The sequence below is a fragment of the Phoca vitulina genome, unplaced genomic scaffold (assembly GCF_004348235.1).
Source record: "Phoca vitulina isolate PV1807 unplaced genomic scaffold, GSC_HSeal_1.0 scaffold21, whole genome shotgun sequence".
Classification (NCBI taxonomy): domain Eukaryota; kingdom Metazoa; phylum Chordata; class Mammalia; order Carnivora; family Phocidae; genus Phoca; species Phoca vitulina.
In genome coordinates, this window is record NW_022589724.1 from 14,688,318 (window position 1) to 14,704,114 (window position 15,797).

The following is a 15,797-nucleotide window of genomic DNA, read 5'->3' on the forward strand; positions in this document are numbered from 1 at the left end:
TGCCTCTTAATATATTTAAGCGCCAAGGAACATTCCAGAAAGGGGGGGGGGGGAGAGAGAGAGAGAGAGAGAGAGAGACAGAGAGTAAAACAGAGGGCAAAAGAGGGAAGCTATTTGTGTTTTGGCCTGATTCCTTCTCTCCCGACCTTAACGCGGGCATGCTGCAAAGTGACGGATTACAGCAATAACGACGAGGCAGTGCGGCGAAGACCCAGCCATTCAAGGAGGATGAGGCTGAGTGGGGGCGGGGTGGAAGCCAGACGATTGATCCTGCACAGGCGCAGCCGCGACGCTCTGCCCTTCCTTCCCCGCCCCTCCCCTTCCCGCTCGAGTCACTAGACGCCGAGCGCAATCAGCTGACGCGGCGCTGCGGTTGTCACGTGACGGAGGGCGGGGCGCCGGCGCAGGGCGCAGGCGCAGGTCCTCGGCGGCTGGGTCAGCTGACCCGAGGGACCCGCTCAAACCGTTTTAGGCCCCTTCCCTCGGCCTCGGAGTCGCCGCCGCCATGGCCAGCCAGTCGCAGGGCATCCAGCAGCTGCTGCAGGCCGAGAAGCGGGCCGCCGAGAAGGTGTCGGAGGCCCGCAAGCGTGAGTTTCGGGGTGGGGCGACCAGGCGTGGCGCGGGTGCAGAGGTCGCGGCCAGGCCGTGGGAGGTGGTAGGTGGATGAGGCCCAAAAAACTGCGGCGTGGAGGGGTGGTGACAGTCGCGGAAGCTTGTGTGTCTAGAAGCTGTCAGGATCTGAGGCTCCGGAAGGCTTGTAGGTCGGCTGGAAGCTGCGATGTGGGGCAGTAGATAGGGCGAGGAAACAATAGGTGGATGACCTTCTTGGGGTCTGGGAGGCGCGTGAAATGGGCTGTTCAAACGGAACTCGTCGTCTTTCCCCGTCACTTGCTCCTTTGTGTTGCTCTGTCTCAGTGTACAGAGCTACCATCCACGCTGTTGCTCAGGCTAGAAACAGAGCCCTCTTTGCCACGTCTCCTCTTGTCCGCCACGTTTAGTCAGTCGCCAAGATGTTTATTATGGCTGTTCACTTTTCCCCACCCCTACAGCCAGCATCTTAGTCCGGGACACTAGATTTTCTGAGGCTCTGGTACCAGCCTGATTCGTTAATTTCTTAAAAAGAAAAAAAAAATTTTTAATGTGGTTAATAGGTGCCAGACGCCTTGCCCGGTGCACCAGTGTCTCCATCAACACGGTATTGAGTCCCAGTGAAGGAAGCAGATACTGGGTGGGTTAGTTGCAGGTGACATGAAAGCTAAAGTTGAGAAATGTAAGGTTGCTCAAGAACTTCACAGGTGGATCTAATCTAGACTGGTGAGTGGGAGAAGGCCTCGGCCTCCTTCAAGTCCATTCTCCTCACTGCGGTCAGAGCCCTCCCTGGGATGCAAATAGGACTTCCCCACCACCTTTACAGTCAACAAACGTTGAGTGCCTGCAGAATAAAGTCCAGATTCCTTCATAGGTGTATACTGGCCGCGTTTTTGGATCTGGGTCTAGCTTTCTTCCCTTATCTCATTTTTAGGTTCTCTCCTCCAGGCATCCTGAACCACTGTGATGCCTTATTTCACCTGCAAGCCTTTGCCAAGCTCTCTTCTCTGCTTGGAAGTCCTTTTTCCTAGTTTCCGATCTCTTTTCTCTAACACTTAGTCGTCCTTCAGATCTCAAAATGTAGGCAGCAGTTCTTCCAGGAAGCCTTCCCTGCCTTGTCCTCCTCTCAGGCTAGGCCAGGAGTCCTTCCTAAGAGCTTATTTCTGTCATCGCTGTGCAATAACTTGTTTCTTTATATGGCACAGTCACTAGACTAAGCTCCTGGATTACAGGGACTGTGTGTAATTCAGCTGTATGTATTCATTTTCCCATCTGGTGAGATAGGTATTTCTATCCCTATTATACGGATGGGTGAAATGAGACTTAGAGAAATAATTTGACCATACCCTGGGAAGCAGCATAGTGGCCTAGAGGCCTCTTTTCCCATGCGAGGGGATAAAACAGCAAGAACTATTAACTCTTAGTGATTCCTTGGTGTGTCTCCTGTTATAAGACTTACACTTTTATCCCACACAGAAGTAGACTACAAGCATGGCTCTTGTACTTTCTGGATTAAGGGGCTGTGTGATAGGAAAAGCTTTCTTTGAGGGAGCTGGAGATGAACAAGCCTTTTATTCTTGCTCTGGTGACTGGAAAGTTCTGTGTTCTTCATAGACTATTTCTCATCACGCTCTTGATAAAGTATTTCCAGAATGACTTTTCAGAGTTTGTCCTGTGATGGCTCATTAGTAACAGAAGTTGTGTCTGTTGGGAAGCATGTGAGATTATTTGGGGGAGGTGCAGGAACAAATACTTGGAATATGGTAAGAATAATTCTGAATGTCTTGGAGGTAGGGATCACGTTTTACATTTTTATCTCCTCAAGCTTGGTGCAGGGCCTTGTATATCTCAGATAGCTATTAGATATTTACTGAATGAATCTGTTTTAAAGGAGTGAGTTAATGGCTAGTATACATCTCAGAATTTGCAGTAATTAGGAACAGAAGTATTGACAAGAACTACAATTTGAAAAGAATCACTGCCTTTGTTTGATCTGTAGTGATGGTTAACTTGCCCAATTAGGAATTGGGAAGAGGCAGTGCATGGTGTGACAAAATGGTCCAGCCTAAATTTTTCATGAAATCATTGCTTTGGACCATAAAACTTAATTGTGTTACGGTTTATTTCACTGGAGTAAAACAAAATATTAGCTCCCTGAAAAATAAGGTTTAAAAGAAACATGATTTACTGTTCAAATATTTATTTTTGGTTTTCAGAGAAGCCTATCAGAATTGAACTTTGAAGATACCTCACGGGCAGAGAGTGGTTTTATCTTAATTCAGAGAGCTGTGGGAATTGGGAGTGACGAGGAGAGTGGTATTGTGAAATCATGTGGAGTTAGTACAATGTTTGAGCCATAGATGTTATTTGTAGATTGTTGGTTTGGAAAAGATCTTTGGCTCTGAAATATGGCTTTGAATGTAGACGATGAGGAGGATGGCATGTGGAGGACAGGAGTAGAAGTAGGCTCACGTGGACGGGAGTAGGCCCTAAGTAAGACTGGAGTAAACTACACTTGCAGTAATAGTCTCTGGGTGCTTAGAGAGATCTGTTGATTGTTTTACCAGAAACATCACGGAGTGTTGATGTTGTGGGGTCATTATACATCCAGAATCGTGTTCTTCATTAGGAGATGGGAGGTTAAATTCAGTTTCATTCGTCCACATGGGTTGAGTGGGATTTGGGAAATTGACATACAGTGATGTCTAACAAAGCTTACTTTTAGATACAGGATGTCTTATGTTCTAAATTAAATAAATGCCCAGGTTGATCATCTCAGACCTCCCCCCCCCCCCATTTTGGGTATCTGAGAAGTTTGATCAGTGAGCAAAGATTCAAAGCAAAGAATATGCGCTATTTGGTCTTGTGGTCTGTTTTCATACAGCCTCTGATGGCATCTAGAGAATTTTTTAAGCTGTATGTTTATTCTCTTCAAGAAACCAGAGCACCTGTGTCTCCTCACTCCTTAGATGCTTGTGCAGTCTTAACCATCCAGTGCTCCCCATTTAGGATTCCTTCCAAGAACCACTTTCATTACTTATTTCCGTGTGCCCAAGCATGGTTTTTAGTTTCCAGTATTACATCAGATGTTTCATTAGTTACATTTTAGGTTAATGCCCCTTGGGGGCATATTAGTGTCCTTGCTCAGCTTCTAAGCAGAGCTCCAGTTGTAATCAGCGGGATGCTTAGGTGTTTACTTCTTGGGAAAGGAAGAGTTCCCCAGAAGGCTAATGTCCCCCATTTTGTCTTGGTTCTTAGTAGTGGAGACTGAGAGAATATTCTGACACATTCCAGAATTTTTTCCGTCATTTACAGTCTGTAGTTATGGAAGATGGTCCTTTTTACCTTATGACTTCCTAGTTAAGTGCAGCCCAGAGGAGGCAGGAATCTATACTGTCAGTTAGCTCTGAATTCCCCCTTTCCTATGCATGTCTCTTGGGACTGTACCTTTAAAACTTTATTACTTGTTTACTGTTAGAATTTACCATCTCAGTCTCTGCTTCCTCTTCTCCTTGTCTTTTAACCACTTCTTGATGTACCTTTTTCCTTTGAAAACAGGAAAGAACCGGAGGCTGAAGCAGGCCAAAGAAGAAGCTCAGGCTGAAATTGAACAATACCGCCTGCAAAGAGAGAAGGAGTTCAAGGCCAAGGAAGCTGCGGTGGGCCTGGTTTATATTCATTACTGCTTTAGTTTCCTGAGGCTTTCCTCTTCTCCCCTTTTCCCCAGGTTCTCAAAATATCCAGCAGAGCTTGGAGATTGTGATTCTGGTTAAAATTTGAAATTTTGGCTATTGGCTGTCCAGGCTGAGTCTCCTAGGTGATCAGTTTTTAACTAACTTTGAATCCTAGTCTTCACTTAGTCATTTCACAAATATCTATTGAACATGTTAACTTGTGCCAGATGTTAGAGAATTAGCTGCGAACAGAAATAGACATGGTCCCTGCCTCATGGAGCAAGTCATGCAGACCTACAGCTGTGAGAAGGGCTGTGGTGGTCATAACAGCCATCAGCTGGAGCCCACTCCGGTATGGTAGAGACACTTACGAACAGTGTAGGCTGGGCTGCGCAGCAGAAGATGTGTGCAATAACAGTACAACAACAGATCACAAAACAGGGAGAGTTCTGGAAAGGGGAAAGGATGGAGGAGGGCTTCACAGAGAAAAGAAACTCTATCAGGACTCTTGGATACAGGTGACAAAACAATTCAAACTGGTTTTACACAAAATGGAATTTATTGGCTTATGTAATTAAAGACCCAGGTGAAAGGCTAACTTTATTTTGATCCAGGAGCTTCAATAATGCCCTCAGGACATTATTTTCATCTCTCAACTCTGCCCTTGTCTTTGTGGGCTTCATTCTCAAGTTCTACCTTGTGGCCTTCACTGGTTCCAGGCACATGCCCTTCCAGGCCCAAGTCCAGCGATTAAAGGCACATGCCTCCATTGTTGCAGTAAGTCCAAAAGAGTCCTTCATCTTTGCACTGGACGGTCCCAGTGCTATTGAAACTTGAAACCTCTCTGACTCTTGAACTGGGGCAGATTGGTGCTGTCAGCTGTCAGACTGCCCACAAAAACAGTATGGAAGTCCTCTTGTCGGGGCAGCTGCCTCGGCTTATTTGTACGTCGATGCTGCAATTGCTTACAGAGGCAGGAGCAATGCCATGCAAGCATGAGCTCTGGGGTTTCCTAGCAGTGGTCAGTTTGACCCCTTCAGCTTAGACACAACTGACTGAGGCCTGGCTTGTAGTTTATATTCACAGAACAGAGGTAGTGTCCCGCTTCCCCTACCCCCCACCCCCAGTAGGGTTGTGGACCTTTAAGAATTAGCAGCTGAGCTAACTAATGTGAAATGCCCCTCTATTCCGCCAATATGAACAGTCACAGTAAAGCGTGAAGAGTCCTAAGTTTGAATTCAGGAAACGTGGGTTCGAATCTTTGCATGTTCACTTTGAGCTCTTTGTGCCTTGGTTTCCTCATCTGTGAGAAGGGGAGTGAAGGCCTCCGTACAGGTTATGGAGCACTGGGTGACATGCGAGAGAAGGCTTTCTCCTTGCGCGCCGTCGTGTGTGTAACAGCTAGGAAGGGATGTAGTTAATACATTCGGAAAGAGGCAAGAGCAGGTTAGAAGATAGAAACGGTCAGACACAAAAAAGTTTTGTTGTCAAGAACCTGATAGGGAGACTTCCCTAAGCCATTTCCTCAGGCTCTGGGATGAGCCCTCCCCACCGCCATTCCTGCCGGGGGACCCCTCCTTTTGCTCTCTGGGCGTCAGCTGCGTGCAGCCACCGGCTCTCACATGGACACGCGTGTCTGCCCACGCAGGGGAACACCGTGCTCTGGGCTTCCTCCGGGAACCCGTCACCCCATCACTCTCTGCGCGGCCTCAGCGTTTGCACAGTGCCTGCCTGAGGTCCGAGCCATCCCCCCTCTCAGCGCCCCGGGGGGAGGCCCTGACCTCCGTTTTGCCTCTGGCTGGGTTGCCTTCCCTGGCCTGGTAAGTTCTGACGGTGCCGGCCTCTCCAGGGGCCTCCGAGGAAAGTAGTTTTACAGCTTTCTCCCTGTGTTACTGACTTGTTAATAAAGGGCTTGTAGTTATTTAAAAAAAAAAAAACAAAAAACAGCAACAACCTGATAGGTCTCATTCTAGCAAAGTAGGCATATACTTGACAGAAAGCCAGCCATACTGTGAAGACTAAGGATAAAAGAAAATTTATCTGTCAATATGTGTTAAAATTGTGAATGGAGGCTGAAAGGGTAAGACATGAGTATGGTAAAGAATTCAAGCCGTAAAATAGGGCAACGATAAAGTTAGTCTCCCTCCCACCCAGTCCTGCAGTCCTCCTCAGAAACCGTCACTATTAATAGTCTTCTGCATATTCTGCTAGAATATTTATATTTGAAAGAATAGATGTCATGTATCCGTACTACTGGGGAATCTACTGCTGAATGTAAGAGCTAGAACATGAAGCAGTAATGGTGAAACTGTGTGTTCCTCCAAAATTGCATCCCCTTGTGTTTATTTTTTTTTAAGAGTTTTTTTTTTATATATATACACCACGATTTATCTGTCCCATTTAAAACCACACAAGGAAACACATTTACTAACTACACTGACACCATTTTGTATCTTGCTTTTTTTTCCCCTGTAAACTGCATATTATACAGTTCATTCCATCTTGCTGCACACGTCTACTTTTCTTTCTTACTATAGCTGAGAGTGTTCTCTGGTATAGATGCACCATAATTTGTTTAACCAGTTGTCGGGTATTGGATCTTTGGGTTCATTCCAGTCTTTGGTTAAGACTATACATTAGACTCCGGAGAGTGTGAATATATTGCTCTCTGGGGTAATTTCTGAGTCATGGAAATGCTGTGCAATTTACCTTTTGAAAGATGGTTGAAGGTTGGCCACCAAAGTGATTGCCTCAGTTTTTGTTCCCATTAACGGGGAACACCACCTTCCCACATGCTCTTCAATCGTGAGGTTACATTGCCCGTTGCTGTTTATTTGTATTCACTGATGAGACTGGGTTTCTCCAGAACTAAGGAAGTTGCGCCAGCCAGAGCGCCGACCTGACCTTCCCTGTGTGTCCTTACCCCCCGACTCCAGGCTCTGGGATCCCATGGCAGCTGCAGCACCGAAGTGGAGAAGGAGACCCAGGAGAAGATGACCATCCTCCAGGCCTACTTCCAGCAGAACAGGGATGAAGTCCTGGATAACCTGCTGGCCTTTGTCTGTGACATCCGGCCAGAAATCCATGAAAACTACCGCATAAATGGATAGGGGAGGAAGGATCAGCTCTGCATGCAGATTGGCATGTTAGATGCCTTCATGGAATACGAAGCTTCAGCAAATCTTGAGTAGTTACATCCTTGTGAAAAGGCATTATGTTATTTCTGTATATTTTGTAGTAGGTCCCTTCACTTCTTAGAGAATAGCAAATCTAGCTTCTTTGTACAAACGTAGAGCTTATCCAAAGATTTTCTCCTTTTACCTCATATTTCTTAGAAATTTAATGTGTATACGTTGTCTGTTTTCCTATGCCTTTTAGCTCAAGCAACATATGTATCAGTACTTTTTCTTTCTTAGATGTAGTGAAAAAAAAAATTCTGTTTAAGAAAGACAGGGATTAAATATTTTTTTTCCCTAAAGCTTTCTTGAAGGTCAGGGGCTTTCTCTATGAAAAAGTAGTAAATAGTTACTGTAACTTGTGTGAAGCAGCAGCCGGCCTTAAGTCGTCCTTCCGGCTAAGGGTGGAACAGCGAATACTAGTATATATTGTTCGGGCTGCTCTTAGTTTCTCTTAATCAAAATTATTAGATGATAGAATTCAAGAACTTGTATACATGTTCTTACTTGGTATACTGATAATCACTTGAAAGTAAAGACTTTGTCATGCATTTCCACTGCTCTGGTTCATCCTTTCTGATAATGCAGAGTGCACTCTGACCCAGATGTTCTGCAGAACTTCACTTAGGAAATTAAATTAGCACATGTAGCACATACACATTTGCACGCATACTCAGAAAATGTTTGTGGTATGTATCTTAGCAGGAAGGAAATCACTTGTGATTTCACCCAGCAACCGGTTCGAAAAACAGCATCCGACCAGTAGTAAGTCTGCAATTTGCCTTTTCTCTAGAGCACCCTGGCCTGGGGCAGCCTTGGGCAAGTTATCAAGCATATTTCCTCCCTGGCGGGCTACATGATATGTATAATACCTATAGGAACTTCACACTAGCTCTTAAGAGTTAAATGCTCTGTGACTCTCTATTAGCCGAAAGTCTTTGGCTGCAAAAATAATTACTAGTAGATACAAACAGTTGAAAGAGAACACTGTGGGATTTCCTTGCTTGTTCTGAAAAAGTACGAGAACATTAGATGCCCTTTAAGAAAATCACATTTTATGAGACTCAGAATGGGTTGATTTTAGGCCATGTTTGTCTCTAGTTACTGTTCCTGTTTATAGTACGATTCCTCAAAAGAGTTCCATATGAGCTTTTCCAGTTTTGACTGTGAAAGCACTACAGTCAGGCTTGCCACTCCCAATGAAAGCGAGTGTCAAGGTCAGCAATGATGACCAGATTGAGAGGTCCAATCTTCTTCCCCCTTGACCTTCAGTCCTGTTTGACAGGGTTGACCAGTTCTTCTTGAACCACTTTCTTAGCTTTATTCTGCAGTGATGTGTTACCTTGCGCCTCTGTCTCTTGCTTTAGTTCTAACTCCTCTTTTCCCAGGGATTTGTTCTTGGACTTCCGTATGCTCATTCCTTTGTTGAAACCCAGCTTCTCTTCATGGCTTTAAATAACCATCTCTGTTGAAGACCCAGGTTTATATCCAGCTTCTCTCTCCTGAACTGTAGAGCTGTCAATTGCTTATTTGCTGTTTTGGTTTGGATATCTAATAAACATCTCCATCTTAACGTGTTCCACCCTGTACCCGGTTTTGTTAGGACTTGACTCCTGGTGTTGCTGAGTGCAGCAAACTCCATCTCTCCTACTGCAAATACGGATTTCCCAAATTGGAGGACCATGAAGAAGCAACACCTGCGTTCAGCACTTTAGATGCAGTATCTAACCTGTTTGCCACCAATGTTTTCATCCTGCGTTCATAGGGTTGTACTTACATACATTTCTGCCTGACTTCTCATTTTCAGCCAACCAGCTGAATATTGCTACAGTTGAAGAAGCAACATAAGTACTTCAAAAGTGTGATCTAGGGTCAGTTGAGAGGAAAGATAAGATCTGAAAGGAGCTTGGTGATCTGGGAGAGAGGAACCTAAATGGTCTGAAGAGTGAATGGAATGTCAAGTGAGTGGAGAGACTTGGCTGGGAAGGGTGGGGGGCAGAGGTGGTTTAAGGGAGGTGAGAACATGTTTAAATGTGGGGAGGGAAGGGAATAGAAGGAGCGAGATGGAGAAGGTCTTGTCTTCTGGGTGGAGTGAGATCCCTGAGGGGTCTGGAGGCCACAGGAGCTGGAGCACAGATGGGGGATTAGTTCTAGCCTTTAAACTTGATGGTGCTCAGGGAAAATGGGTGTTTGTGTCCTGCTAGGCCAGTTGAATCCATCTCTGGGAATGGGGCCAGGACTAAGATGTTTTAAAATCTCCCTTGGGGAGGGCCTTCCATTGTGGCCTGACACGAAAAACTAGCATCTGTTTGGTTCTTTGACGACGAAGGCCCATGATGTTGGTTCTGACATGGAATGAACTCCAAGATACACATATATGTAGAACAGTGTGTGATTTGTTCCCATTGAGCATAAAAAAAGATATTCACATGCCTGTATGTGTATATACAGACGATAGAAGAAACGTGCTAGTCGTTACTCTCAGACGACAGGGTCTGCGACGGGAGGGTTTCTTTTTGCGCTCTTCATTTACAGGGGCCTTCGGCAGTGTCCCTGGCCTCTACCCACTGGGTGCCAGTAGAACCCCTTCAGCTGTGACAACCAAAAACACTTCCATTGTCAGGTGTCCCCTGGGGGCCCAGACCATCCCCCAGTTAAGAACCACTGTCCTATAGCAACTCAGAATTCTTAAAAACAAAGTACCACCCATGATTCCTGGAACATTCCAGGTACTCAGCAAATGTTTCCTAATTTTCCAAAACTTGTCCTTTTCTCCTCTTAATTATCCCTGATTTGCATGTCTAATACTAGCTGTTACTGGTCAGGATAGGATACACTGAAATCCTTTATTAATGGCTTAATAAAAAGGTTTATTTCTTACCATGTTGGATACAAGTTTGGTGACTGCAGGGCAGCTGTCCTGCGGTGTCAGTGACTCAGTTTACTTCCACTTTGCCGCTCTACCATCTTAGCACATGGTTTCCACGATGGCAGTGGCAGGGGAAGGAGAAGTTGGCAAACAGGCACCAGCCCTTACACGCTTCAGTCCGGAAATGACATGTGACACTTGTTTTCAGCCCATTGGCCAGCATGGGTCGCGTGAGCCGACCTAGCTGCAAGGAGTCTAAGAAGGGAGAGCCCAGGGGCGCCTGGGTGGCTCAGTTGTTAAGTGTCTGCCTTCGGCTCAGGTCATGATCCCAGGGTCCTGGGATTGAGCCCCGCATCAGGCTCCCTGCTCCGCGGGAAGCCTGCTTCTCCCTCTCGCACTCCCCCTGCTTGTGTTCCCTCTCTTGCTGTGTCTCTCTCTGTCAAATAAATAAGATCTTTAAAAAAAAAAAGGGAGAGCCCAGGGATATTTGGATATTCTGTGAGTAAAGAATGCCTGCTACAGTTGTTACCAGCTTTCTCCATGCTGGCTGATGTTCTGACAACTGCACTGGTATTAACTAACCCTCACAGCGACTTTATTCTGCGGGCTCTGAGGCAGAGCCAGGGGAGCCTGAGACTGGCGGTCTGGCTCAGCATCTGTGCCTAAACACTGCCTGCACTCAGCACCGAGCAGGTGGCTCGCCCCTTTTATGCTTCTCACCTGTGTGATCCTTTCCCTCTATCTCTCACATCCTAGATCAATTGCTCCTCTGGGCAATTCTTTTTTTAAATTTTATTTTAAGTAGGCTCCCTGCCCAGCATGGGGCTTGAAATCACGACCCTGAGATCAAGAGATCATGCTCTACAAACTGAGCCAGCCAGGCGCCCCTCCTCCGGGCAATTTTGTGTCATGTGAACCCATTGTCTAGAGAGAAGGATGCCCTCAGCATTGCCCATTACAAGCACAGAAACTCTTTGGTCATTCTATTTGGTGCCATAGCTCAGACCTACTTAAGTTCTTGGTAGAAGGCATAAAATGGCTTCTAGAAAGTCACACCTTGTGTGTAATATGTACAGATTCCCTGAAGATGTACCATTCCCACGTTATGGGTGGAAAAAACCCCTGAGTTTCTGAAAGGTGAGGCTGTTTGTCAGAGGCCATACATGGAATCTGCGTGCTTCAAGTGAGGGAGCCTATGTTCCAGGCACTTAGGTAAACCTACAACGGCTCTGCGCTTTAGGCGTGTGATCCCACTTCCAAGCATGGGGAAGCTGAGGCCCAGAGAGGCTTCTAGAATGCTCAAGTTCACAGAGCAAGGAAGTGACAGAGTGGGCATCAAGTCCAATCAGATCAGCCTGAAGGCTGCAAGGGAAAACCTTCCCTGCTCTGCCTGCAGGCTTTTTCCTAGGACTAGGGTGGGTGGAGTACCCAGCCTCCAGCCTCCTAAAGCTTCAAAGCCTGTAGCTAACATTCTTGGCACATTCGGTCTTCCCCACCAGAAGACTGACGGTACCAGAAGTCAATGGAAGCCTCTTGGTGAAAAGGACCTGCTCCGATGAGTCTGGCTTGCTCCCCTTCTGTCACCCTTTGTATTTTTTCTCTCCTTCAGGGATAGTCTGGCAGGTTTCAGAGTGTTTTTTCTCCTGTCAACTGGTCTCCTACCACTTCAGTGGCTCTGAAATTACCGAACGAGCTTCCACACAAGGCAGGCTGTTCCAGTTTTGCTCCCTCCCACTTCCCTTCCCCTGTGTAGGCTGCTCTGAAGAGCAGGAGAGGTACAGTCTTTACTGAAAGATTTTGCCAGTGGTTCTGGGAGAGGAAGCTGCCAGATCATGTCAACATCTATCATCCCAGGCTTTTAAAAAACTTCAAATGACACTGGCTGGTGGGTCAAATGTCAGCTCAAGGCCATAGCTCACTGTGTTTGGAGGGGATGAGTGAGGGGGATGGGTGGGCTTGGAGGGCCAGGGGCACACAGCCGCCCTTCTGCTCCTACTTGAAAGTAACTTACAGAGCGCCTAGTGGCAGCATTCTGGAACCCGGGGCAGCAGCTGAAGATAAGATTATGGGAGAAGCCAGGCTGGTTGTTCCAAGAACACGACTGGGTTGGCTACCGTTGTGCAGTTTTCAAAGGTAAAAAAGACCAGAGGGTGGAGCTCGCTAGTTAAAAGCCTGAGTACTTTCGATTGCTCCCCCCTCTCCCGACCAGATGTGAGCTCTCTCTCTCTTTTACCCTCTTTGTACCCGTCCGTGGCTCTTGCTCTCCTGTGCACGGCATAGAAACAGATGCCTGACACCCCAGGCCTTCCTGACAGGAATTCAGAATATTTCTCCTGGTTTTGACCCAGTTTCCTGACCAACAGCATGTGACTTGTCTTATTGCCTGCACACCTCCTGACAAGGACAGCTGTGTGTTTAGTTCTAAGCACCCACGTGCTGTTGACCTATATTGTGTAGATCTCGTAGTGAAGAGCTCACTGCGCATAGTGGCATCCAGGATTTCAAATCAACGTAATGGAGTCGTTAGCCAAGGAAAATTCTGTCGGGCATGCTTTGGAAATAATTTTAAAAATAGCTCACATTTACTAACATCAGTTTTATATCAGGAAAAATTCCAGGCATTTTATATACACATCGAATTTTCCCACTGTCACTCTGAGGTAGGTATGATTATTCCCATTTACACATTAGGAAACTGAGGCGCGAATCGATAAAGTCACTTGCCCAAGGTCACAGAGCCAATCGGTGGCACAGTCTGGTTTTGAACCTGGGTCTGTCTGGCTTCCCGACCTGAATCTCTGTGTGATGTAGTTCAAGCTGTTCAGGCCGTGGCAATGTCTTAAGTGGTCTGTTTCTAAAAGAGTCAGGAAGTCAGTGAATCTAGAACAGGCAGACCAGTTTCAAAAACAAGATCTAATGCCTGTGCTTTGTTTTTTCACTTACTCACCTAGCGGTTCTGAGGCCCCCCATGTCCCATCTGCTGCCACACTTGAAGATCCTGCCAGGCTGGGAAGAACTTCATTCCTCCTCACTTCATCCAGGTTGGCAGAGAGTTGGCAGCCAGCCCTCAGACACGCGTCTGTAACCCTTGCAAACACGACAGGACAGATGGTGTAACTGCTGAGTAATGGTGGCTTTGGCTGGAGCTTATGGTTATTTGGATTTATCTGTAGCTGAAGGCCTGATGATTTCATTCACAGCTCTTCATTCACTACTTAAGATGAGTGGGGCAGATCCTAAGGGCAGGGGGCTGGGGGGGGTGGGGTCTCGCCGGGGCCTGGGACAGGAACAGGTTCCCAGAAGAAGGGCCCTTTCACCTGAGACCTGAGAGTGGGTCCGTCAGTCAGGTGTTGAGGTGGAATGGGGTTTGGGGCTACTTTCCACATGGAGAGGAATGGCAACTGCTGAGAACTGGAAGTGAGAGAGGGCATGGGGCTTAGGAGGAACTGAGAAGCGCTCTGTGTTCTTGGAACTTAGGGTTTTTTGGGGTTGGGGGAGAGCGGGTAAACACGAGTCCAGGGTAGGCTGGGGTGGGGATGGGCTGGGACTCACCACACAGAGCCTTGTGAATCCATCAAGATATTGCTACTGAAGACTGCTCCCCAGAGAACTTGACTAGATTTTACTCACGTTTTCCTGGATTTAGTTCACCTTTATATGTGTGGGGCCCCTACTCCCTCATGCCCTGGTGCCAGGACTTACCGGGTGCTGAAGTTTCAGAGATGCAAGAGGAGCTTTGCCTGGCTGTCCAAGGATGCAGCTCACTTCCACCAAAGACTTCCCGTCATGCACTGCGTCCTCTGAGTCTTACCATCCCTCAGTTGAGCAGATATTGTTCCCTTCCATAAAGGAGGGAACCGGAGCTCAGAGGGGTGAGCCCACCAGTGCAAGTTCACGTGCCAGTTAGTGCTGGAGCCTGGACGGCCAGTTCCAAAGGCCCATGTCTACTGTGCTTCCCCAGCAAAGGAGACGGATGTGTCCACACGGAAGTTCATGCTGGAGTGACACGCAGTGAGAATGCGGAGTCAAGGTCGCCTGGCAGAAGAGGCAGGAGTGGGCTATCCGGCCTCATGGCGGAGGTGGGCCTTGCTGGAGAGGCAGGATTTGGATGGGTGCTGACCGGACCACACACCTGTCGAAAGATCCCTTTCAAGGTCCCATCAGCAGTTAGGAAAGCTCCAATACCCCACGGGGCTCTCGCTCCCACGCCCCCAAATCGTGTTTTAGGAAATTAGGCAAACTAAATAGGGATCTTGTGTATCGTGTTCACTGCTGCCCAGTACAATGCCTGGCACTTCGCAGGCACCCAGTGTCCCCCGTTGCCGAATAAATGAATGAACTTCATCTCTAGTTACCTACTGTCTGGATCCTCACTCGCCTGGGGAATGAGGGCACCTGGACAGCATCTGCTGCTCTGCTCCTCAATCACTGCTCCCTGCCCCCCCAGCACTTCACCTCTGCTTCTGGCTGGGCCACAGCCAACTAAGTCCTGTGGCCTCAGAGGCCCCCAGCAATTTGGCAACATCTGTTGCAATTAAAAATGCATCCATTCTGACTCAGCAAGTCCACTTGCAGAAACGCAGGCTGCGGCATGGAGGCAGCACGGTGGCTCTGACCATCCTAGCGAGGCCTGGGAGCCGGTGGGCCCCGCAGGTGTCCTCCCGGAAGGAAGGAGCCTTCCTACAATATTTGGAGGTTTATGGGCCCCGTAGAAGGGAGGCAGAGCCGAGGGTTCTGGCATGAGGTGAATGCCAGGGAACTCTCTATGGAAAAATACACAAGGTTAGTCTTTTCCCAGGGCGGGGGTGGAGGGGGGCACTTTTCACTGTGGACCCCTCTGAGTCCCAAGTGGTACAGGTGGGGGAGGCAGCCGATGTGGAGGGAGCAGCTGTCCTGTGTCTGGGGTTGTGAACACTTCATACAGACTGTCTCATTAGAGCTTTACACAGGCCCATGAAACGATTGTTGTGTCCAGAAAACGAAGACACCGAGAGGGGAACTGCTTGACCGGGGATGATCTAAAAAGCCGAGATAACTAGCTTGGAGCTCAGGTAGCCTGATCCTCCAACAGATGCTCTTCATCGTGATGCGCCCAGGATTTTTCATTCAAGAGCAAGCCCCTGAGAAGTTTCTCGCCCCAGACCGCCTCATCCGCCGGGTGCCCCGCCCGTCTTAGACGGGCGGGAGACCCCAGATACAGAGGCTCGGGAGGGGCGGCCCGGGTCCCCGCGGGCCCCAGAGGCGTGCACGTGGTCGGCGGGCGCGGAGGGCGCCGGGCTGATGCAAGGGAGCAGGTTTCCCGCTGGGCCCCAGGAGCCTGGCGGGCGGCCCCTCCCGGTGGGGTGACGGCGCAGGGCGGCCCGGCCGGGGGCGGGACCCGGGAGCGCGGCGGGCGGGGCGGGGCGCGGGCGCCGGAGGCTGCGGCGCGGAGCGGCTGCGGCGGCCCCGACCTTCCGCGTCCCGGGGCGGCGGCGGCGGCGGGCGGTGAGT

General features: G+C 48.3%; 2 protein-coding genes across 3 annotated transcripts in view; both read left to right on the forward strand.

Moving 5' to 3' along the window:
* The first annotated feature begins 383 nt into the window (after positions 1-383).
* Positions 384-9,011, forward strand: ATP6V1G1 (ATPase H+ transporting V1 subunit G1). Its single transcript, XM_032418678.1, has 3 exons — positions 384-587; positions 4,147-4,247; positions 7,199-9,011. Exons 1-3 carry the CDS (start codon positions 506-508, stop codon positions 7,370-7,372), a joined length of 357 nt encoding a protein of 118 aa, XP_032274569.1. The 5' UTR covers positions 384-505; the 3' UTR covers positions 7,373-9,011.
* A 6,733-nt stretch (positions 9,012-15,744) lies between these two features.
* The window catches only part of TMEM268 (transmembrane protein 268), a 29,580-nt gene continuing 29,527 nt past the window's right edge, over positions 15,745-15,797 (forward strand). For both annotated transcript variants that reach the window (XR_004301153.1, XM_032418892.1), the window contains exon 1: positions 15,745-15,791. The gene's annotated coding sequence lies outside the window, so the exon portion shown is untranslated. The remainder of the gene's footprint in view (positions 15,792-15,797) is intronic.

Coding starts and splice junctions, on each gene's coding strand:
- ATP6V1G1 (XM_032418678.1), top strand. CDS start 506: ATGGCCAGCCAGTCGCAGGGCATCCAGCAGCTGCTGCAGGCCGAGAAG. Junction 588..4,146: donor GGTGTCGGAGGCCCGCAAGC/GTGAGTTTCGGG, acceptor CTTTGAAAACAG/GAAAGAACCGGAGGCTGAAG. Junction 4,248..7,198: donor TCAAGGCCAAGGAAGCTGCG/GTGGGCCTGGTT, acceptor CCCCGACTCCAG/GCTCTGGGATCCCATGGCAG.